The sequence below is a fragment of the Danaus plexippus genome, chromosome 4, assembly GCF_018135715.1.
Source record: "Danaus plexippus chromosome 4, MEX_DaPlex, whole genome shotgun sequence".
NCBI classification, from domain to species: domain Eukaryota; kingdom Metazoa; phylum Arthropoda; class Insecta; order Lepidoptera; family Nymphalidae; genus Danaus; species Danaus plexippus.
Genome location: NC_083538.1, coordinates 643,072 through 668,662, shown reverse-complemented (window position 1 = coordinate 668,662; position 25,591 = coordinate 643,072). Strand labels below are relative to the sequence as shown.

General features: G+C 29.8%; 1 protein-coding gene across 1 annotated transcript in view; it reads right to left on the bottom strand.

Moving 5' to 3' along the window:
* Positions 1 to 803: 803 nt before the first annotated feature.
* Positions 804 to 25,591, bottom strand: part of LOC116768583 (uncharacterized) — a 40,739-nt gene continuing 15,951 nt past the window's right edge. The window contains exon 2 of the mRNA XM_032659327.2: positions 804 to 5,478. Within this exon, the coding sequence (XP_032515218.2) occupies positions 3,118 to 5,433 (2,316 nt within the window). The 5' untranslated portion in view covers positions 5,434 to 5,478 and the 3' untranslated portion in view covers positions 804 to 3,117. The remainder of the gene's footprint in view (positions 5,479 to 25,591) is intronic.

Sequence of the window (25,591 nt, the reverse complement as noted above, 5' to 3'; positions counted from 1 at the left end):
GGGCGCTTGGATATTACAAAGTTGATTAGAGCTTCTAAGCGACCGTTTCTATGGTCGCCCATGATGGACGCCGCGCCGGGTTAGGGGGTGTCCTCCCTACCTTCACAGGTATGTTTGTGAACTAGCTAACGTTAATCTATGTCCCTATTTGTAGGTGACAGGAGTATACCTAACTTACCTATCGAGTATGTATACTTGGCGGCCAAATAACGGCCACTAGGCGACGATGGTTGCTACCTATGTAAGTGCTGATCACAGCCGGACACGTACATTTTCTAACCTCTTCTTGGCACCTTTAATAATTCTTGATGATGAATACCACATGGGAGTACTGAGCTACACGACTGCACCGTGCGGCGGTCGGTCTGGAACTAATTTCTTTTTTTTAGCTGAGAGAAAACGAGTGATTTCTTTTTTTCGTGCGTTGGAGGCTACAGCCGCTCATAACCCCACCATACCGGAGTTGCCAGTCATAAAACTTTCGTTACTATCCTCCGATGGGTCTCATCAATTATCTATCGAGAAGATCCAAAATATTTGGAGCAGTATTTTTTATTAGATAACAAAATTTTAGCTCTTCAAACGTGTTATGGAATGTAGTCACGGGAAATATAATTTAAATGTCAATACATTTCAAATTTTACAATATTTCAGCCTATTAAATTACATACACATGAATCACTTAATAATTGATAACATTACAAAATTTCAAGTAAGTGAATCGAAAAAACGATAAACCAAAAGGGGTATTTCATATAAATCTAAATTTATTGTAAAAGAATTCTCGAAATAAAAAAACACAATAAAAATACACTTTTATTGAAAAGTCATGCACATCTACAATTTGTTTTCTAAGAGTAACAATGTGATATCGTGCTATTTTCAAATTATCTATCCAGTCTGCTTCATGTTTGCGTCTTAACTAAATGTGTGCAGTCAGCAGAAGTTTCTTAAAAAAATGTAATAAAATAGAGGTTTAACAACAGATTTAAAGGACATGTTTTTTAGGAGAAGGAATGCATTTTATTTTAAGTACCATTTTAAAATCTTATAACAGACATTTTATTTAAGTCTTAGAATGGAGTTATTTATATGTGTGCCGTAAATTAATTACATCAATGTTTTATTATTTATTATATAGCAATCCTTTTCATTAGGATTTTTATACATAATCTAAAAAATTAAAATGTTTTTGTATTGGGAATGTAATCGGGATTTGTATTTGTGGTCTTTTTAAAATTACTAAATAGTTGTTTTTTTGATTATATCAAAAAACGTTCACCTCCATCCGTTACCTCTATGTTTCAACAATCTGTTAAATTTGAAAATGCTTTAGAACGATGAAAGTATTTTTTCAATTCTTATACTCGTAGTATCAAAACGTTTTGCTGATGTCTTTTTAACTTAAACAATTTTAATTATTAGTCTATTATGATGCGTTCTGTCCATGGTCTACTATCACTATGCAATCATAAAACCGTACAAAAAATCAGTTAACAAGCAATAATATAGTTCATTTAATTCAAGAAATATAGTTCATTAATATAGTTCATTAATTCAAGAAATATTTTTTATTGTGTTATTCTATATTAAGAGGATTAAGTAATCTATTTTGTTATTATCCCGCCGACAGCACACATGACGCTCCGTTTTATTTCTATACAATACAAGGATACAAAAGAAATCATTAAATTAATATTTTCATACAAAATATAATATTACATATATAACCCTAAATACGATGCTGGCACTTAGGTGAAACATTCATAACAGCGTTACATGAATATATTGTTACGGCTGAGACAATTACGGCGTTTATAAAATACTTGGGTGACGATTTTTAAATCTTCAATAGTATACAAGACAATACATTTAATATGCAACGACGAAATATAATCTACACCTAAACCTGACCGTTAAGCCAATTGTTTTATTTTGACTTTTAAAATTTATAACAAAAAAAATCAATATTCCCAGAAACGCGGTGGAAAAATATAAAAAATTAGTGTAAAAAATTTGAGCGAAAATAGTGCCAGCATCTACTATGATTGATGTAGGGTGTTACCCTGATATCGATTTTATATTTCAGTACATTTAATTATTTTGCAACACAGAATGTATTAAATAATGTTGAAGAGGCCTGTCTTTGATATAAATTATGGTATAAATTATTGCCACGAACTGTATAGAAAACGCTGCTTAAAAATGTAAAAAACTTACAATACATATTGCAAAATAATTAATAGTTCCTTCCTTGTTTCTTGGAATACTTGTAGTAAAATCTAATATTTACATATTATATACAGGTATAATCTAATATCATGAGAAATTAACATCTATAGTTGAAGTTAGAAATTGCTTTAGGCTTTATTTTTATTAGTTTTATAATGACTATTTCAAATTTCGTAGAATATTGATCATTCAATTCGAAAAGAACATATATTGGAATGATTGTCATATAACATTAACATATTACTTCGATTTTTCTATCTTGCTATATCGTATTAGCAAATTTCTGACAAAATTTAGTATGAAGACTTTTCTAGTATAATCTTGTAGACGTTCAAAGTTTTTACATATATTTGTTTACTTGGCACTGTGTTTTAATATAATATTGTTATATTTTTTTACAAATTGGTAACGAAAAAACAACAAAATTAATGCGTCGATGAAAATAATGTTTTTTATAATATTTGTTTTAGTCACCTACATACGTGAATAGTAATTTATGACCAGAAAAATGGTGTCTATAACTATTTTTTATAATAAACATGCATACTAACATAGGGTCAAAAAATTACAAAATGTTGTCAAACATAATAGCGCCAACACTTGGAACTTGTCTTATAAATTAAATTTTTAGTAGGTTTTCAAATTAGAACCGTCTATTTAGTTTTACATTTGACTAGAAAAATATTATAGAAACAATTACGTACAAAATGTAATGCTTTACATAATGTTATACTAAATTCGAATTGTACACACAACGGCTTCTGTTAAGTCCGTATTTATGTATTAAATGAGCATATTTACAGTACTATCTTCAAATTCAGTCGCTTTATCACTTTTTTAGCGTCTAAAATGCCCTGTTTACGGGTTATCGTTCCGACGACGTCGTCAGATATCATTTGCATCACCTACATAACCTTCATCTGGGCTTTCGGAGCACATATCTGAAGCACATTTAGCATTTGACACTTGAGGCAATGGTTTCAACCCGTTTTCAGTCCCTTCTGTTGGATTTCTAGCATCTGTTGTTTGAGTATCGACACACCTGGTTTCAACTTGGTAGCACCGTCCTGCCCCTTCAGGCATTCCCATAGGGACCATTACTGCACATGTACCTTTTGGGTTCCAAGTTGAACATGTTTCTGCCGGTACGCAGCATTGTATTGGTTCAGTTTTATAACCTTCAGGCGGGGAAGGTACAAACTCTTCGTTATAATACACTGTTCCCGTTCCTACAAAAGCAATTTGTCGATTTCGTGGCACAGGATATCCTTCTAGGGTACGTCGTACGTTATTGGCATTAAAAGCTTCAAAATTTTGACAAGTTGGTGGGGGTGTGGCATTAAATTCTGTATCTTTTGCAAATTTGCATACTAACTTTTGTCCTTTAGGCCTATTATGTGGTAATGTTTGATAAAATGGTCCAACTACAGAGTAATTTGACATCATTGGTGGACGACATGGATGTTTTGGAAGGCCAAAATCGTAAGGATAGCCTTCGCTGTCTAAAAAGCAACCAGGATTAAGATGTACATCGGCAGAATGTTGATACAAAGCGTTAGGAGGCATACTCATAGGAGGCATGCTATTCAAATTTTGTTGATCTTGCCACGTAACTTGACGAGGTACTGTTGATGTAGTAAATGTTGTCTCCTCTTCTAAAATATCATTAGCACTTTGCGTTTTGTAAACGGAAAGCACGGTATTCTCATTTTGTGCGTTGTTGGCGACAGTTTCCGCGTCACTAATTAAGTCGGGATTTCTGTCGACAAAGCCTTTCACATTATTGCTTTGGTATGTATTGCTTGACTCGTAATCCCTATTCGTTTGCACTGTATAATGCAAAGCGTGATGAGAATGGGCGTTCACTATCAAACTTCCGTTATTTTTTGGTAAAGATCCGTTACTGCGACTTGATGGTAAAATTTGATTGGAAAGTGCCACATCTTTCCCACTTTCCTTTTTCTTGCGACTTTTGGTATCAGTTTTAAACTTCAATAACACAACGGCTATTATAGCAATCAACAGAACAAATATAAGAAAAATTATAGTTATTATGACTACTACATGCCTGTGTGGAAATGTTACCACGATGACAACAGGTTCTTCTTTAATCAATATATTTATAGTATAGTTGGAATGAATCCGTCCTGCAGAGTTTTCCGCTAAACATGAATACGTACCATTATCATCATTTCCAATATTTACGATAAATAGTTCACTCTTTTTATCTATCACTCCACTTTCTATATAAAAGACGTGATGAGGTTCTATGGCAGATGTTGAATAGTTTCTAATAAGTTGTCCTTGAAAATACCACAATATTTTAGCTTCTGGTATGGCTTTGACAATACACTCTAAAGTTATATTGTTTCCAATGGTAGTTTCTAAGTACAGTGATGTAGGTGTTATTTTTGGTAAGCATGCCAAATCGAACTCATTTACGCTCGTAATAGTTCGTTTTTTCAGTCGCTCAGGTAGCGAACAGACGGGTTCGACAGCGTGTGGCATATTGAAATTCAACAGCCAATTATGTAAATCTCTCAAATTACAATCACAATTCCAATTATTATTTTCAAGATCTATTCCACGAAGCGTGTCCGGAAATAAATTTTCCCCTTGAATGTTTGATAATCTATTACCGTTCAGTCTCAGCCATTCTAAATGTTTCAAACCGGCAAAAGCCTGTGGCTCAATTGTCTCAACTTTGCAGTTGCTTAACTCTAAAGTGTTCAAATAGGATAGATGCTGGAAACATTGCGTTTTTATACTTGTAATAGGATTATTATTTAATGAGAGTCTCATTAACGATGGAAAAAAAATGAAATTGCTCGATGGAATTACGGTAATGTAATTATTGGATAGATCCAGTTCAACTAGATTTGCCAAACCCCTAAAGGCGTGGTTATCGATTTTCTGTAAACGACATCTCTGAAGATAAATTTTCTGTAAGTCCAACAGTCCAAGTTTATGAAATGTTTCCTTCTGTAGTACTTGTAAATCATTTCCTGTAAAATCTAATACCTGTGTCTCGGAGTCTAGAGAGTTTGGTATGCCTTTCAAGTCTTTGTCAGTACACTCAACGTATCGCTTACCATTTTTCCATTTACATACGCACTGAGTAGGGCAAGCAATTGCCGGGAGCAGGATGCAAGTAGTACATAAGGCTATTAGCCTAACATCTAGACTCCGTTTGACTTTCATTTTGCCTTAAGGCGTTCGAACATTGGCGAAGGTGACAAGCATTATCTGTAACAAAAGAAAATCGATGTTAATCTATTGTCGTTCGTTTTCATAATTTCTTAGTTGATGTCAGTAAAGGTTCTTAAATCTATCCGTATCGATTTTTAAGTAGCATTTTCACCACGTAATAATGTTTTTGAAGCGTGACTTTTACGTAAAATAAAAAATATTAATTAGAGTCAGTGTGGTTTTTGGTTAGACATATTAAATTTTTTCAAATTAAATTGTAATACAGAATAAAGAAATCAGAAAACATTAAAATACTGAACAGTTACCTAAAAAATAATTGACATTCATATATATTTCTAACAGAATCTTCAAAGAAAACGGAAAGATGGCAATTATATTTAGTAGGTAATTTAAACGAAATTCCAAATTAAAACTGAGGAGTAAACAAGGTATGTAGTTTTATTTTGAATTCTGCCTTCAGGTTTGGAGTGTGTCGGTGATGGGTTGTCATTCCCATATTTTATACAGACCTTAAAACGTTTCAGAGTTGCCTTATCACGTTATGAAAACAATCTTTTATAAATAAAGTAAGTTACACGTTCAAGATTATCATTATGTTTTATCATAATAAGACAACTTTTTGAAGGCCACGATAGAAGTCAAGTTTTTATTGAACGTATAAGTGGCCATAAAAACAGTTAATAACTTTATTATATGCTTTCATGTATTCATTCTTTTGTTTCAGATGTCACAAGAAAGTAGTTGTTTGATGTTTTAGTAACTTTTATGGCCTCAAACAAAAATCATATTGTTTTGGCAAAATTCAACATTATTTTGTATCTGAATGTATTTTATCGAAGGAAAATCTGCATTCAGTTCCCACTTGGCTAGTTTTTTCACCGACATCTTCCAAAAGCTTATATTATGTATGCAATGCATTATTTATATCGGTCGACCCATTTCTTTCTATGTTAGTTGGTTTCTTATTTGTTGTTTTCTGAGCTATTGTTTTGTGAAAGCCGTATCAGATACGTTGAGGTAGTATTTTTAGTTCATTTCCTGTTGCTTATTGTAACAACAACGAGTTTTTGTGTTTTGATATAATAGTTACGCTTTAGAAATTGCAAATATAATTTTATGGAACCAATATTTTGGTCAAAAACTTCAACCATACTCACGTAATTATACCTGTTATAAGTAAAAAGTTAAATCACATGTTAAAAACTATCTTATGTTGTAAAGAATTTTAAGAAACATATATATATATATATATATATATATATATATATATATATGTATATATATATATATAAGACAGCAGCATAATTATAAGTAAACATAAGTACATTATGTAAAGGAGATTACATGAAATATATTTCATTTAACAACACGAAATATATTCGATAATACGAAACGAAAGCATAAAATAAAGTTGGCCAGCAATTCGGCTTGATTCGGGACATAAAACGATCCTTCTTTGACAGCGCTCCGCAACCTTCAATTCATCTCTTAGATAATGTCGAAGTTGAACCCTCCAAAATATTTCATTCGGTTCGAGATATTTGTGTGTATGTAGAAATGGGTATATATATATATTAGCTATGCGTAATATTATACTTCACAATCCTGGTCCTGTACAATGTTTCGTAAAAATCACCTACTTTTATATTTCCTAAACCTCAAAATTGTTAAACATATGAAATACATGAATTTAAGTCTAAAGTTATGAATAAAATAACACGTTTATTTAATGTTAAGCATATTTAATTTCACGCTACTTTCCTCTTATATTTTATACGGAAATTACACATGTGGGAAAGCTCACATCTTGTTATTTCTATTGATTATAAGAAATACGATACCTTAAGTGAATTATTGACCTCAATTAATTTAGCATACCAATTAAGTCCTGTCGTGGCATAAATTAAAAGTTTTATATAAAAAAAATATTATGCATCTGCTTTATTAACATTTCGGACAGTGTTGGAATATATTTACATTATTTATGGATATATGAGTTCTCCTCTCTGTATTATATAACGGCTTTTATAACTTAGATTAACTAAGATTTAAAATAACGTTGTAAGTTAAACTATAATTAAAAAACATAATTCTGGTATTTAATTCTGAGAACCTGAAAGACGAGAAAACCATTCTAATAATATTTGATTCATACTGGCAAATATCTTTAAGTATTTCGGGACAACTTATAATCACTTCTAATTAAACTATTCGAGCTATGTATCCTTTATTTAGACGTTGGCTGTAACAATAGTATCGCAGGCAATCCCAGAGGCATGTGTCGCGTCGCTCGGAATATTTAATGTGGCTGAATAATTCACAGTAAATAAATTGTTTAATATAACTTGTGTATTAACATGTTTAATGTACGTACATTTATTTTTGACTTTGAGTAAAACAAGCATTATAAGTAAGACGGTGTATTTGGGTGTAAGATTTAATGTTGCAAGTGTATAAACTCAATCAGTTGTTTGTTAGAAATATTGTATGATATCTGTTGAAGCTCTTTGGTTAGTTGAATGACCTTTATAAGTACGTTGCTGATGCCAATTACATATGTAAATAAAGTAAAAGGTCTCATCACAACAGTAAGATAATAAATATCATTTTCTATTTAAGAACAATAGGAGTTAACTAATAAGTAATATAATTAAAATAACTAATAAGTTGGAAATTTATAAATAAATGTATAAATGAATACAACTTAGCACTAAGCGTATCAAACGTACTTAGAAAATTTTATAAATAAAAAAAAATTGAATAAGTACTCATGTTTTTATCAAATTAGATAAAGACCGGGATTAATCAGAGCAAATGTAATAAGCCTATTAATTACTTGTTAATGTCATTAGTATAAGCGACAGGCCGTATTAATGGAATGGTTTTGCCGTAAGTTAAACTGCTAAAAAGATTAACGATATTGATATATTCGTCAAACCATGTATTCATTAATGTCTTACTTATTTCTATGATTGAATTAAAATATTATATATGAGATCCATTGCGGCACTAAAACTATGTAGGTGGGACGCCTAACTATTTCAGGACGCAGTGAGTGACAACAATTAGTACAACGCGTTTTGTTCCCATTTAATAGAAGTCTGTATCTGGATCATATTTTATTACATTATACGTATACGTTACATACGTTAGTGATTTGAACTTACTTTTTTTTACTTCTTGTATAAGAAATGTGTATATATTCTTAACTTGTATTATTCATTCATTATTAAAAGAATATTTAAAGTATGTCAAAACTATGTATACTTTAGACGGAAGGACTAAATAGCATTGATCTAAAATATTTTTTAAATTAACATACAATATAGGTGACAATGGCGATATTCAAAACAAAAGTAGAAAGTGCTCTTATTGTAAAAAAATGTGGAATGAAACCACCGTACCCTAGAAGCCTTCTAACAATATCCAAACATGTGGGGAGGCGGGCCCTAGACAATCGCTGCGAGGGTTTTTAAATTCTTAATAGGTGGGACTGCGCTCCATTACGCTCTAGCAGATGTCTCCCTTGCATTTTTCTGTCTAAGCCCTGAATGATGAACAAAAGGAACCGACTGAAGTAAAATAATTTATAGCTGGTACTTTCAAGTTAACTTTAAGTTCAAAAATTGATATTTTCTTATTTGAACTTTATGAATGCATTGTACAATACGAAACTTATAAAAGTATTTTATAAAAGTATGATCGCCGGTAAAGCCTGCGAAGTTGCTCCAGACGAAAATACGAGTCGTGCAAAAGTCAAAGAGAAAATTTCAAATTCCACGCCCGTACTTTAGACGCTGGGTCATAAATATACAAATGAAAATAAACAAGATACGGTGGCAACCGCACAAGAAAATGTGTTTGGCGTTGTTTCACACATACATTGAGTCCACATTGGTCTGTTATCAAGTAATATATTCTAGTGAGCTCTATAACCTATTTTCTCATAATTTTATATATTATGTATATAGCATTGAAATTTCGGTCATCATGTATGTGTAAATTGTTCTCATAAGTAATTTAAATATATTAAATTTTATTGATATTATCAAGTTTGTTAAATATGATTTTCCAGTTAGAAATATGGAAGCAAAGGACGACGGTCGCCAATCACAAGTTATCTAAAGCCCCTGTGAACGTAAATGGAATCGATGAAATCGAGTCCAAATGTCAAAGCGTACGATCAACTGCAGCGCTTTTGATATGATTCCTATTTCTCTATGTATAAAATATCCGATGTCTTTGATGTAAAACAAGGAATGAATATAAATATGTAAGCCATACATATATTACTTCAAGGATTCATTTTTGATAATGAAAAACAATGACTAAATAAAACTTTCAATCTTAATATTGAATTACGTTATAATATAGGAAATGTAATAAAATTGGCACCGTACATCGAATGCGACGTCAGTTCCATCCCTAGTAAGTTAAGTTGAGACCGGGGCCTTGCGTGATCTGAAATCTGAGAGGGAAAAGCGAGTTTTAATCTCTAAGTTTCGTCATACCTATCTCCCCAAGTTTTTGACAAAATCGATTAATCTGAGGGGTTCTTCAACAAGAAATGTTTGGGACGCAATCATGTTCGTGGAATAAAACAAATGTTTTTTGTAAAGTTTCGACAATAATTTACATATTTCTTTCAGAATGTAAGCTATAATTAAAGATATTGTCTTACTTATAACTTATTTCTGAACGAGAAAGCCTTAGCAAAGTAATATTAAGAATTTAATTTCGTGAAAAGCAAAGGCAGCGTCATTGTGACACGAAACGGAACATTATTCCAACCAATAGATGAGTGTTCTGCCAAATGTTTGATGTGTACGATAAAATTTTTTCTTAATAACTGCAAATTATCAGTAATTTATATTATATTCAAAATGAATTTTAAGTTCATTTTAGTAACTCGGTGTAATAGGGAATTCCGGGACTGTTAAAAAAAATTAAGTTTAGGCTTGGTTCATTTATTTTAGGAAATATACGAGATTTACAAGCGCTTAAACGTTTTGTGTTAACAAAAAGAAGGAATAAAAAAACAGTGTAGTCGTAACTAACTTTTTGGGCGTTTCAGCGAACCAAATGGAGATTTTCTCGAACCAAAAGTTTCAGGATAATTTCGTAGATAGAAGTGTAATTTTTACATTCCTTTCTTGAACTTCCAGCACATAACTTTAGTACAAGTAGGACTTGCACAGAAGGTAAAGTAAGGTTTTAAGGTGTCGCCCCATAATTTATTGGAGTAAGTCAACTGTGCCTTTCTAATTCTTAAACTTTTCACTCTTTTACAACGTGAAAGTAACTGAAATGGGTAATTCAATTACAAAAAGGCTTTATTTGCATGTCCTCGACAGTTAGCTATAAATGTGTTCTATCAGCAAACATTCCAAATAAAGAGCATTTTCGGCTCCAACGATCATATATTATTGGGCTATTTGTTTGAAATGTTTTTTTGATATAAAACATATCGTTATGTGAAGGGAAATGTAAGGAAATTTGTAACGTTAATATAATAAAATTTATATGAAAAACTAGTCATATAACTTGTAAGAAATGAAGCTTAACAAAGTTTAACGCATTAAGAGTTTTTAAAATATTATATTTGTGGTAAGTTGAGTAAAAAAATAGCAGAAATTTTTGTGTCGAATTTAGAAACCGACGTGGACATTATAATGTAAGTAAAAATCTTAGCATTCATCATTTGAGTACAAATTAAAGATCATGAGATTTATTTAAGAGTTAAGAACTGAAAAATAGTTGCAATTATTTTAAATGTTGTGATAAATCACATCGCAAAGTTACTTAGTGGTCTGTCTTAATGGTAGAAATTATGTAATTACAAATAAATAGACCGACAATTCCTTGAACACTCCTCCAGTCGATCGATTTGTACGGATAATTATGTGATTAAATGAGGCAAACCACAACTAAAGTATATGATGACACTTAATTCGGTATAAAATTCTCAGTTAATTGAGTTAAATACTAGTTATACAATTTTAAGATATTTTAATACTAAGCTTTGGTATTAAAAATAAAGTGTATAGGAAACGATATAATAGCCTCAAGTTGTGTAATTGAATCATTGCCTGCGTAACAGCGTAAGTTTACATCGACGCGAGTACACCAGCAAATAAAAACTTTATTGAGAAAAACTAGAAATATTTATGTGAGAAGGCTTGAGAACGATATTAAGCTCTCCAACACACAACACATTTTAAATGCTGTTCCGTAATAAATGCGTCTGTATTTTTATATATAAAATATTAATCGCTTTTATGGAATCTGCCTTTTTATTGTATAGGTTTTACTAAGTGTGCATTATATTAAGTTTTATTTGAATGAGATATTAAATTCCACGCAGGACTACCTAAAACTGCAGATAACAAATATTATGAATATGAAGATTGATATCTGGGTAGCGATAAGGATTCATAGGTTTGTGTTTACGGACATAAAATACGTAATATGTGATTTGTTTTACGAGTTACTTCTGGTACACGTAATATATTTGAGTAGATTTTTCAGTCATAAAAACGTATCAGTAACGAATTACTTACGCCTCTATTGGATTTTATAATAAAAATATACATTGAAACACGTGAGAAAAACTTGGCTTTGCAGATTGTCTTTACTTTTCAATAAACATTTTTTGTGTCATAATTCTCCAACACGTAGTTTTAGGGAGTTTTGTCAATTAGCAAAAATTCTATTCACCTAATCTGTTGGAATCTTAATAATACACATTGTATTTTGTAAATGTTACTGAGAAAAGATGATAATGAATATAATTTGTAGAAAATCAAACGTGGAGATTTTGAATTTGTAAAATATTCAGATAATTATCTTCTCAGTGACGATTAAAAAAACTTGTAACTAAATCATTTACTCTATTCCTTATCAAAAAACTATAACAATGTAGAAATATTTCAAATTGTACAACAATTTAAAAGATGACATCTATGGTAGCTTCTTCGAATGTACTCATAGATCAAAGCGTCTACCTAAATCATTTATTTTAGTTACTAGTCAAGTATCATTTAAGGTAAAAATTTTTTTAAACAGGTCTTACATAATCTGGATCTAATTTTCATGGTTTAAGACCGAGTTTAATTGTAGTTTTCAGGCTGTATTGAACATAGCAAATAAAAATCTATAATATACATATTTTCATAATTTTTTAGAGATTGGTTCGAACCATTCTTTTGTTTGTAGCAGCCTTACCAGGTTTTAGCTTTTTTTCACTAGTGGTTATGAGCGGACTAGAAACGTAGGTAATGTAATAACATTACATCAATCATCAACAACGGATTATTATGGATGCTGAAGCGTGGATCTTAACTAAAATAAACACACATTACGTTATTGCGGTAAGCTTTATGCTGTAACCACTCATTACTTGTTAATAATAAAATGATCATTCAAACAAATAATCTAAGTAATTTTCTTTAATCAATATAATAATTTTTTAAACTAGGTGCGATTTCAGATTATCAAACAACACTTAACGACTTACATATTCATAAGAATTAATTTATATCAAAAAAATATTTTCTTTCGTATCACTACACTATGGCAGTACCTCTGCCAATTACAAAATGATTTAAATTGCAAGCTTCATTCCGGAATATAAAACGTTGTCACCATATTGCTTCAGCGGTTAATGTAGTCTGAACGTGAGAACGATTAATAGCATCATTATAAAACTGTTCTAGTGCTTTTTAGCAATGGTTTATGAGATATTTTGCGCATATTACATACATACAGGCGTAATGGGCGTTATAATGAAATTCCACGCTTGATCCATTCTCGTCGAAACTTTATTTCTTCGACATGACCCTAGCACCTATATTTTAAACGGTAAATTTGATACTCATGCCGCGGAGCCTGATGAGCTTACTATCTTGTTTGGCTTTTGTATTGCATTTAAAATAAAATAAAAAAGGAATATTAACAGATAAATTTTAATGCTATCACAAAAATAGTACTGTAGCGTGTAAGTTATTTACAAATAGAGTCAGATTAGAAAAATATATATTTTTATAATACAATCGTTTTTGCTTGAGTACTTTCAATTCCTAATTTTGTTATAAATACTTAAGTATGATCTTTTTTCAAACTGATTTTTAACATCGAGGTTTATCTATATATGTTAAACGTATGTTTATATTTAATCATCATGTCTTTTTATATTTTAAGAAATATTTAATTTAGAAATATTTGCTTTGGATAAACCATAAAGCTTAGAGAGAAATTCTTTTAAGGAAGCAATCGGCTACAAAAGATTCTAATTACACTGAAAATCCGGGCATTACAGAATGAGATACATTTAAATTGATTCACCTGCTTTCGCGTTTCATTTCAAAATGCGAATTGAGTTTTCTTTCAAACCAAGAACTCGATTCCATTCGAATTCTTGACATTGTTTGATGGGATTTCATTTATCTTATTGTGACTAATTGTGGATTTTCTCGCTTTATGTGTAATTCCCATTTAAAACCTAAATAGATAACGGTGAATGAAGTAATTTAAGTGAGTACAACAGACTTTTTAACATTGTTTGTTGAAATTAATGAAAAATAACAATGACTATAATAAATGAATTTATATTTGAAGCTATTTGTATATACTATCATATTTAAAACAATTTTTCTGTGTTATTGAAAGAACAACTTCATAATGTTATAAAAATTCAGATTATGAAAGATAGCTGAAATCATGAATAAAGAAATATTTTGCGACATAACTGTTAAAACACACCAATATACTCTGATCACTTAAATAGTTGCACCTTCTCATTCTTTCTTTTTTTTTTGAGATAGCACGTGGATGAAATTTTTGTTGTGTTTTATTGCTTTTGATTTTTTTTTTGTTTTTAGTGTTGTATCTGTGATATTTCATAAAATATCACAAAGAAACATTTTTTATAGTGATATTTTTTTATGAAAAAGTAGTGTAGACATACTTTGTCAATCACGATAAAGATGCTTGGAGAACTCTTAAGCAAATACGATGGTATACAATAACTGAAAACATCCCTATAAAAGGTACAAATACACACACAAATATGCGACACGTATGACATAATAATTATAATATAATAATTAATATGACATATTCTTGGAAAGTGCATCGAAGGCAGCCCTAGCAGGTTCGTTTCAAATCTGGTTAGGTAGAGAGAGGAGCTTGGACAGTGGAGGTGAGCGTTTAACGCGCGTTAGATAGGGGCCCTTTTAACCTACACCTAGGTTGCAAGTCCCAGGCACTGTTAATGCTCCTCTCCCTGCAACGCCATGGACCCGGCACCCGCACGGTGAATCCATGGCATGCTGAGAGGTTTCGTCTGACATAAGACGACAAAAACCCTGAATATAATCAGTGTTTTGTTGCCTTTTTTTAGAGTAATAAGGAAACAATGTGTGAAAAATGAACGCTTCCTTAATATTCTTGTTAGTTTTAATATTAGAATTTAAATTACTACATATAAATTGAACTCCACGTAATTTTAAACATATATTCTGTAAGCTCATGCATAAATTTTCATTATTAACATTGTCGATCTCGGAACATTTTTTTAATGTATTTCTTGTAATATAGAATAATTTCAGTGATTGTTTGCTTTAATTTTCTGCTTGATGTTCGTGTATCTAAGACGAAATGTAAACGGATACAATATTAAAGGGCTGGCAAACTGGGAATATAACTCACACACAATCTTAAGTTTGATGTTAATTAAAGTCGAGTCGTAACTAATAAGGAACATCCCAAGTTTATCAGCCACTTCACCAACGAAGATCATATTTAATAAATTTTCAGCCGACCTCTAAACCGACAGACCTATGAGAGTTTGAATGGTCTGGACAATTTTCGTGATATACTTCCCAATTAATTTGTTGTTCTTTAATTACAAACGATACGGAATAATTTTAAACAAATCTTCAAGTGTTATGTTTGATAACAACATATATCAGACTTGTTGTAACGGTGATTTTTTTTAATATCAAATATTTATCTATTCTACAGAGTTCATGATTTTAATACAGATGTATTCCAAGCATCAAAAATAATGCAAACATATCTGGCAATACAAACAATAAGCTCATTCAAAACTCTAAGTTGTATCTAGTAAAGATACAAGATCATTAAAATATAGAGGATACTCGCTGACGAATATTTAACTTCAAGAACCCCCACTTAAAACTAGGTAGAGCAAAATAACGGTGTTAAAAGGTAAAATAAATAAAAAAATTGTAATTTTTTAAAATATTTCAACAATTTCAAGAAAGTAATAAAACATTGATTTATAAAAACCATATCTGATATCATAGATTGATATTTTTTCGTTGACTTATAAAAGCTTAGAAAAAAAAAAGTGAAATAAAATATTATTTTCCACGATTATATATTTTTTTATTGTTACACTGGAAATGGACGGTGGACCTCTCGTCACGTGTGTTATAATTTGGACAGTCCCAGCGACCGTTTTCAATACCACAGTGAATCGTTAGCGAGTACGTATGGTGAAATTTAATGTTCACGTTTCAGTTTTATTGCCTTCATATCTGAAATTCAAGGCACGACTTACATTATCAAGTCCAGGTTAATATCAGTTGGTAATGCGATTTATATTAAATGTATAGTATATTAAATAAATTAGTTAATGAGCGTTTGTATTAAATGTGTTGCCAGCTATAAATAATAATAAATATATTTTTAAATAATATTTGTTCTTCGTTCTTTACCGAGTGCTCTACTAATTTCTTACATTTAATAATTTCACGAAATCCATAAGCCTTAAACTAAAATATTCATATTAGCAATCACACGAACACCGCTACCTGAGGCTGAAATTAATTTTAAACGCAGAATAAATTCAACCAGATTTCACTCCAATTTCGACATCAGTCAATTGCAATCAGGCTCTCAAATATATTGAAAGGGAAAATTTTATATACTTGCAATTATTATTAAAAGTATATTTAAATAATGTTTTCTGTTTACACTATATTTAATTTAAAACGTTATTTATTATTATAAAATTATTAAATGTGAAGTGGAACTTGAAACCATAAAAAACATATTTATTCAGTTACAAATTAAGTATTGGTATCATCAAATACGCGGGGATTAATGTAATAAAATGTAATCATTTGTGATGATTTAATTGGATTGTCGCGTTTCTTCCGTAACTTTCTTTGTTTCTCATTGTCATAATTTGTTACTTGTTAAAATTTTTTGTTCGAAAAAATTTTGGTTTTATCATTTTATAAATCCATGACATATTATATTTTTCTTTACATCACATTCGGTGCGATTCTATTTACCTTCCTTTATTTATCAAATGAAATTTGTTAAAAATTGTTCTGAATTCTTGAATCTTACATTGATATTATACACATATCTTTGTTTACCTCAATTTATGTTAAGAAGGCCAGGACTATATTAAAACTTCTATTTAAAAACTTACCTCAAGCCTGATCTCTATATGTGTAATAACGACACTTTAGTTTCAATCGAAGCGATATCATAAAAATAGATTTTATCGATAACCCCTTTTTAACCTCTCCCAACCTTCTACACCGCGGATAGGAAATAATATTACTTTACGATTATAGCTATGATATGCGGCTGTGCGTGTGAATAGCTATTTCCATTAATTTCTATCAGGTTATATCTACTTGATCCCTTTTTAGCTAAAATAAACTTATTCTTATAACCGTATGTGTTTTTTGTTTGCTCTTTAATAAACTATAAATAAAATTCATTTTATATTTCATACTTTTGAAAGTAACAAGAACAACAAGATAACTTTGTTTGTTTTTAAAAATGTAGGTTTTAAATGAAGTTAACATTAAATACTGATTAAAAATAACTTGAAGAGGACTGATAAACTACGATGGAATCTATTAGTGTGTTAGTTACAGCGATATTGTGATCAATACTTATTTCGTGACAACAATAATCTCTCCTGAATTAAATGTCTGCCAAGATTTTTTAACATATATATTTTTGTCAATCCAGCAACAGCATTATAATTTGCTATGATAATATTATAAATATGTCTACAGATTACACGACGTAATATAATGTCATGTATATTTATGTCCTTGATAACATATTTTTGGCCTCGCTCCAACTGTAAGCAGACACAAGTCGCCCGTCGAGTGTAATCAGTGTTATCGACTAATCCGTTCAAACAGCGAAAACCTCGCTCCGATGCGAAGATTACAAAAATTCAATCTATGCTGTTCATTCAACATATGTCTTATTTTCAAGTGAATAAGATTTAAAAGCAAGCAAAGTGAAGTTACTTCGAGACACTTCCTGAAAAGTATTTCACAACTGATGTCAAAATCTTATATTTTCTTGTCACATTACCGAGATCTGTCTACGCGTTTTCATGGCGTCGTATGATGGATGGTGGTTGTATTATGGAAAGGGGAATAAGCAATTTATGATGGATGATAATGCGACCATAGGATGCATGGACTGTTACGTCTTTATTATGTTACCGGATGTGTGACGAAGAATCTCATGCGATTCACCGTTGCCTTTCTTACAATTTCAATCCATTAATCAGAATATTGTGAAAATATATTATATATACTGACATTATAATGTATTGAGATTTTTGTTTCGCTATTTTCAAAAACGTTATTGATACGTTCATTCATCTAGATCAATTATGTTCCCAGAATTTGGGTCAACCTGTTTTTTACCTTGGGGCAAGAAGATTACTTTGACAAAAACTCCAATGACGGAAGTTGCTAAGTTCAAAGCCTTTGTTCATTGATTGAGTACGTAAGATTAAATTTATATATATAGTTATGTAGTAAAAGGTACGCTTTTTCTAATTAATTGACAAGTATGGATCAAATTTTACACATACAAAAAAAGTATCAGTTACCCATTACTTAAATATTTATTGAAAGTTAAATAAAATATCAAATAAAAAAAAACAAATTTTTATATATTACATAAACAATAGTAGGATCAAATTACGGAAAATAAAATTCATAAAAAAAATTCTAGATAATACTAAAGTAAAATTTCGACCAGAGGCTGATAAGCAAATTACTAGAGCATGATAAAAGTGCCGGTTAATTTAAGATCGAATTCAATATTACAGATTGTTCAGCTCATGGTTTTCCATAAAAATAAATCTATACGACATTACCGTGGACAGTTAAAAATATATATTTTGTATTGAAATTTGAAGACCATTCTTATGTGTGCAATATTCAAAATTCAACCTAAAGCAAATACAAAACTGAAGTTTATCTTAAAGGTAAACTTAATTTTCCCTTTTAATATTAAGAATATATTTTCAGCTCACATTAAAAACCAATGTTGTGTGAATGTGAATGATAGCAAGCAATTTAAATGATTTCGTATTGTAACTAATAATTTTAACTATATACGTTCCACATCTCTTCATGTAAACCTACTACTTCATTGATACTAGCGACAATATGTATATGTATGTTAAGGATGAGTTATCTCATAATTATTTTTATTTTATAAAATATTATTTAATTTATACTAAAATTCAAAGATGAAACGTATATATATGCATGCTATAACTTTGTCACACTTTTTACGTAAAGTTTTTTTTTTAGAAATAAATAAAGGTCATTTTCTTTTCAAAATTTTCTAGTTTTTGAACTTTTATCACCGTTAGTGATAGGTCAGAAATCTATAGATTTAATAGCATGATGAGTAATGAATAAGTATAAAGTATTGTTAATTTTCCTCTATAAGTTATTAAATCATTTATAAAGGTTCTTTCGACTAGTTCTTTCAACGATGCAAAAATACATAAAGACTGAGTAAAAATAAACATTGCTGGTAATAAAACATTTTTTTATATTTGCGATCGTATAAAATTTATGACTTCGACAAGACTGGTAAAAATCTTATTTGCTTATTGCTTGTAAAAGTTTATCAGTTTTTCTCGTATTAATAAAATGCTTATGAGGCTGTTCCATTACCATATTGAAATTATTTCATAAATATTGGTGTCTTTTTTTATTGTTACTCGAGATCAGATAAGTAAAAGTATATTTTTTACCAAAGAAACATAAGAAAATGGTAATTTTGTTTTACCTATTTTAATTGGCAACCAAAATGTGTTCGCGGTTGATCGATTTTACAACAAAAAGATACAGGATTAAGTTAATTTTCCGGTCCCGTAAATTGCGTGGGGATTCGAAAAGCCTCATTAAGAAACTCGCCTCGGAAATATGAGCACAATTGGATTGAAAGTCGAAGAAATTGAAATGAATAAGGATTTTTATTGAGGCGTTATCAAAAATATATATATTAATGTTGTGCAAATGATTTGATTAAAAATTTTTTTGTTCGTTTTCCAAATTGTATTTATTGACCTTATTTTTATTTACTTTTACATTTTCTGTTTCTCAATATATTTGACGCTTCTCTGACAAAAAATTCTTTCCCATAGCTTTTTACTTTAATAATATTTACAGCACCAATTCAAATTTTCCCAAAGAGTTTTACCTCACAATTTACTATAAAGTATAATATTATCTTTTAAGTGGGATTTCTGGTATTAAGGTCTATTTCTCAATTTTATGAGTACTAATAATATCATTTAAAATATTGATTTTATAAAATAAATACTAATAAAACTCGAAAAATATATAATTTGTTTTCTAAATATTAGACAGGTTAATAGAAAATTAATTTCTGACACATGACGCGGTTGTAATTAATGAATTTCTGAAGTTGTATAAAAGTACCTCACGAAGAGACCAAATGGTTCGATCCTTTTAAAATGTGTAATAGTGAGAACTAACGAATGGAAATTGTATTGTTTATGTAATTCTGGTTATATCAAAGTTTACCATTACAATTTTTTTTTTATTACTTTAGGAATATAATAATCAAAATCTTTTAACTTACTTGAAACAATATCTACATTATATTCTTAAAAATATACATTATATAACGCAATGGAACGCTCATTTCGAAAGATTTCTTTTATTTTCAGTATTATATCAAATATATATAAATAATATTGAAAGCCTGTGGAACATAAACCAATTTAGTGTTGAGTGTAAGTATTTCATGAAATAATAAAAATCTACAAAGATAACGGAATTTTCTTATCACGTTTATTACGACTGTAAACCAGACATGTAGTTAAAACACAGAAAAAAAAAACATTAAATCAAAAAATACACGAACATTTTAACAATAATTTTGATAATAAAACCTACCACTATATCATTTTTTTTTTTTTTGGTTTTTCTAGAGTAAAATGTGAGTGAAATTTATATTTATAAAATAATACATTGAAAACCTGACTGAGATTTCCAAAACATATATTATATAAAAAGTAAAATATTACACACAGACGACACTTAGACTGGGGGCAGCACAAGGTATAGTATTTTTATTTTAACGAAAAACAAAATAGCAGTCGAGCAAATATCTAGGCCGTGATAAAAACGTCCGGGTAATTTAGAACCAAATTTGCCATTACTTTCGACACGAGATCTTTCATAACAAAAGTTTTATTCAAAAATCAATCTTAAGTTCAGAGCAATATAATTGTTTTACACTTGAATACATTGTGACAACTACGATAATGCGTTGCGGTGTAAAGCTTCATCGCAAACGTCACATTCAATGGCAAATGAAAATGAAGTCCAATTTGATATCCTACTGACATATTATTATGTACTTAGAGATGAATCAATTAATTTTATATTATATATGACATTTTAAATCCTGAAAGAAGTTAAATAGAAATGAATGAAGAATATAATCTGATAACAACTTAATAAGTTACTATGAATACATTTATATTATATGTAACGTAGTAAATAAAACTAACTAACTGATAAAATGACGCTTTGTAATCCGGAAAATTTTGTTTATTTAATTTGAATACTTGCGAAAGTCTTAGATCTGATTATGTAAGCATAATATTGGATACAAAGTTAAAAATAACTATTAATATCAATTATGATAACCGTTTGTTAAAAAGCTTATGAACCACAGTATTTAGAACATTTATAAACAGATTACGAAATATATTGCGGCTAAGTCGATATAGGAATGTGTAATTTTCAGTATGCATCGCTTTGAAATTATATTTTTTATTCGTAACCTCGGAAACGTTAATCAATTGGTAACCGACTTCAAAAAGGAGGAGATTTCTCAATTCGATCGTATGTATGCTTTTTTCATGCTTGTTCGCGGATAGCTTGATCGTTTATGAATTGAATGTGATGATTGTTTTTTTATTGGAAAGAAGATATTTTAAAGGTGGTCCCATGATTATCAGATAATTTGTGTTTCAGCTTCATTAATTTGTATTGATAAGAACTTTACAGATATATAGGCGGTGACTGTCATTAGGAGTCTGATGAGGAAGATGTAGGATAGTGCAGAGAACTCCTTAACAGTTTACAGTAATTACCTTGTGTTCGGACTTAATTAATTAATATTGAAGAGAACTTTGGCACCTATACGGATTAGAATGAAGGTCTGTTGTATATCTATGCAACCAAAATGATACCAAATTCGCTTGAACCACACAATATAAGTAGTACGAATATTTAACCTAACCTTGCAAATGAAACCTAATTTAACGAAAACCTTAAAAAACAACGTTCTGTTATATTTCTTTAATTTTATATTTAATTTCTGGTGTTGATAAAATTTTAATTAATTTAAATGTTTCTATTAAAATGTGAGTATTTATGCTATAAATGTCCACAAGCTTTAATGGTTGTAAAAATATTTTTATTAACTTTCTTACATTATATCATGAAATACTGAAGGGAAAAATTATTTTTAGCCTGCATAAATAATAAACCGACACACGCAAACTATCGTGTCGAGCTTATTTCACTCGATAAAAAAATCAAGCAAGCAAAATCAGCTAGAACAATTTACATTTGCACCTGCTTTGTATTACAAAATATTATGACTTTAAACATTTTAGCAAAAGAGATTTTTTTAATATTACCAAACAAATTCATTTCTTTTTATATATATTAAAATCAGTCGCATTTATTTTTAATCCTTGATGCTAAAAGAGTGTCGTCATAAGCTTGACGTGGAGGTCGGCGTGAGTCTGTCTGTGGTAACGTAGTTCTCATACCGTTTGACCAATTTCGATGCGGTTTTCTCATATGGAAGCCAGTTTAATTACGGTGGTTCTTAGCTACGTTTGGTTAATAACTTCCTAGCAGTTGATATATGATGACTTAAATAAGTAGAAGGAAGACTGAGAACTTTACTAGGCGCTGATATTCAACTTGTTTAAACTATTCAACTGAAACCAAGTTATAAATATTATGAAGCCTAAAGTTAAAAATATATCATTATACATAAATACAGACGTTAATACGAATCATTATTCCTTTTACATTTGTCATAAAGGGGGCGAGTTGTCGTTTACGCCGTCTTCACTGAATCTTTTTATCTTCGCACTTCAGGACAATCAATCATTTCAGGGACATTGTGTATTTACACTCGTTTTGAGACGAGGCTTCTTAAAGATTTGTAAAGAAGTTTATCACGTCTAACAAATATTAATGTCAGTTGGAAGATAACAAATTACATTTCTATATGAAGTGTTATAATTTAGGTGCGAGTTAAGCTAGATAATTATTAAAATTGAATAAATCACAAATCTTACAACATTACAATTTTTTGTAATCTAATTAGGAACAAAGAAATAAATTACTTGAAAAATACCAAAAAGAAAGTGATTTGCAATAAAAGGATAACTTTAAATATGTGTTACAGTTTTATCGTCTACCAATTGATTGTAGACCAAAAATAAAACTGATTGAAACAGTCCACTCAGTTGGTGCAGAAGTACTCAATGTCGTTTCAGCTTGTATATTCGATTTGTATATTAAAATATAAAAAAAAAACAACAATTCTCAGCTCAGCTCATCTCAGATCTCTAAATGAGATTAAAGTATATGTGGTTCGTAAGCAGACAAAATCTTAGTAACTGTGTTTTAATTATTGTAGAATAATCATAATTTTAAAAATGTTACATGTACCTAACGGCATGCCGACATTTACTTTATTATATTTTAGGGATATTTGTCTGTCTATTGACATCTTTAAAAATATGCTTTACTCTTACTATCTGACGTGAAACAATATAACAACAATTTAAATTATTTAAAGGAGCAAAAAATTTGATGTAAAACATAAGTTACCGTTAATAATAATTAAAAGTTATACATTGATAGACAAAAAGAATTACATGACCCAAGCTTTTCATTTTATATTTAAACATATCTTTGTTATGAACCATTCAGATTTTCCATGTAATATCTCTGTTACGGTTTCAATTTTCAGAAATTCAGAAATAAAGCTGACGGAAAACTTTGATTGAATACTTTTAGTTTCCGGCCCTCGACCTCAATAACTCAACTCTGAAAAAAATTGTCATTCCTTCTTTCACTAAATAATACAATTTGAAATTCGTGATACCTCTCTTTAAATTTTTTTTGTGGTATATTAATTCAAATTTTATGATAGTGTTATCATTACGACTGTATTTATAATTTATCTATTTAATAATATGAAAATTTACTAATTAAAAAAAATATTTTCATATTTTATTATGAAAAATATTTTTCAAATATCACCTTCGGATGAACTGTAAAAACTAGACTAATTTAATTTATATTTTCACCCACGGCACTTCGAAATAAGAATATTTTGAAAAACAAAAATATTTTTATGGAGTCTGTATTTTCATATTTTAGTGAGTGATTAAGAAGGTAACAATAAAATAAAATTTCATGTTAATGTAAGTCGTTCTTTTAAGAATATTTTTTTTTAGTTTGAGTAAGTCGAGAATAATATTTTTTTTTATTTAGTGTCCTATTATATTTTCTTAATTGGTGCATTTTTCATAAATTTTCCTGTTATAAAGATGTTAGATAACAAAGAATCATTTAATTTATCTTGAATTACTAAGAATTTCGGCCCAATTTATTTCAAAAACCTCAATCCCAAAAGTAAATAAAAGTGTTTAATATATAAAAAAAATTTGGTATAATTCTTAAAGTATTTTTGCGATCATTTGAAGTTAAGGCCTTTTATAAGTTTTAAAGTATATTAAATTTATTTAAAAAATAAATAATCAGCTTAAAAATTCTACCTAAACGCATAAACATAAAGGAGGAGTAAATAATAATAATTGTTTATATACAGTAGTTTTTGGCATCGGTACGTTGGCAACCAACTTCCGGAAACCATTAGTACGTGAAGCTTGAAGGAACGCAACGTTGACGGTTGTCTCCACATGCAAATGCTCGTGGCGAGGACCATATCAGAATTATAGACTACCAAGGAAAAAAGTGTCACCCAAATCAATTAATATAGTAGGAAATAATAATAGCCTTATGACATACTAACACCCTAACTTGCCGACTCAACACTTATTAATATGAAAACGAAAATTTAATCATACTTTCCATATATAGATCGAAAGTAACGATTACATTTCAGATTCCGAGTACATTAATGGTGACATTTATTTTGTTCCACAGTCATCAAGAATCAAAATAACCAACTAGAGGTTCAAGAAAAACTTTAAATATAATATCACTCTTAGGTAACAATCTAAAATATATACTGAGGTCTAAGACTTTCGCGAGTGTTCATTGAAATGAAATTAATATTTTTTTATAACTACAAGTATTGTATTATTTCTAAAAACTACTTATTTCCGACGTTTCGAATACTTTGCAGCAACCGAGATCTCGGGTAAACGAGATGTGAATGACATTCAGATCTCACATCAGTATGAAGTTTTCATTTAAATCTCGAATATATAATCTGTACCTAAGCTTCTATGATATTGACATTCTATGATACTGTCAGCAAAGCTATATTCGTATTTCTTATCACTATATTGCGTTCAAAACAAAGTCTATTATATAAATACTACACCGTTCTACAGCCGCCAGAGGTTCCAGGAAAACGACGAAACTTGCTTAGATGTATATTAGAATTACATATTAAATCTTACAACCTATACCGAAGATAACATGATGGCCCCGATATTAGGATAGCAATGCTATTCCATTGCTTGTGGTGTACCATCAAAATTCTGGTTAAAGAGGTCAGGTGTCCGATT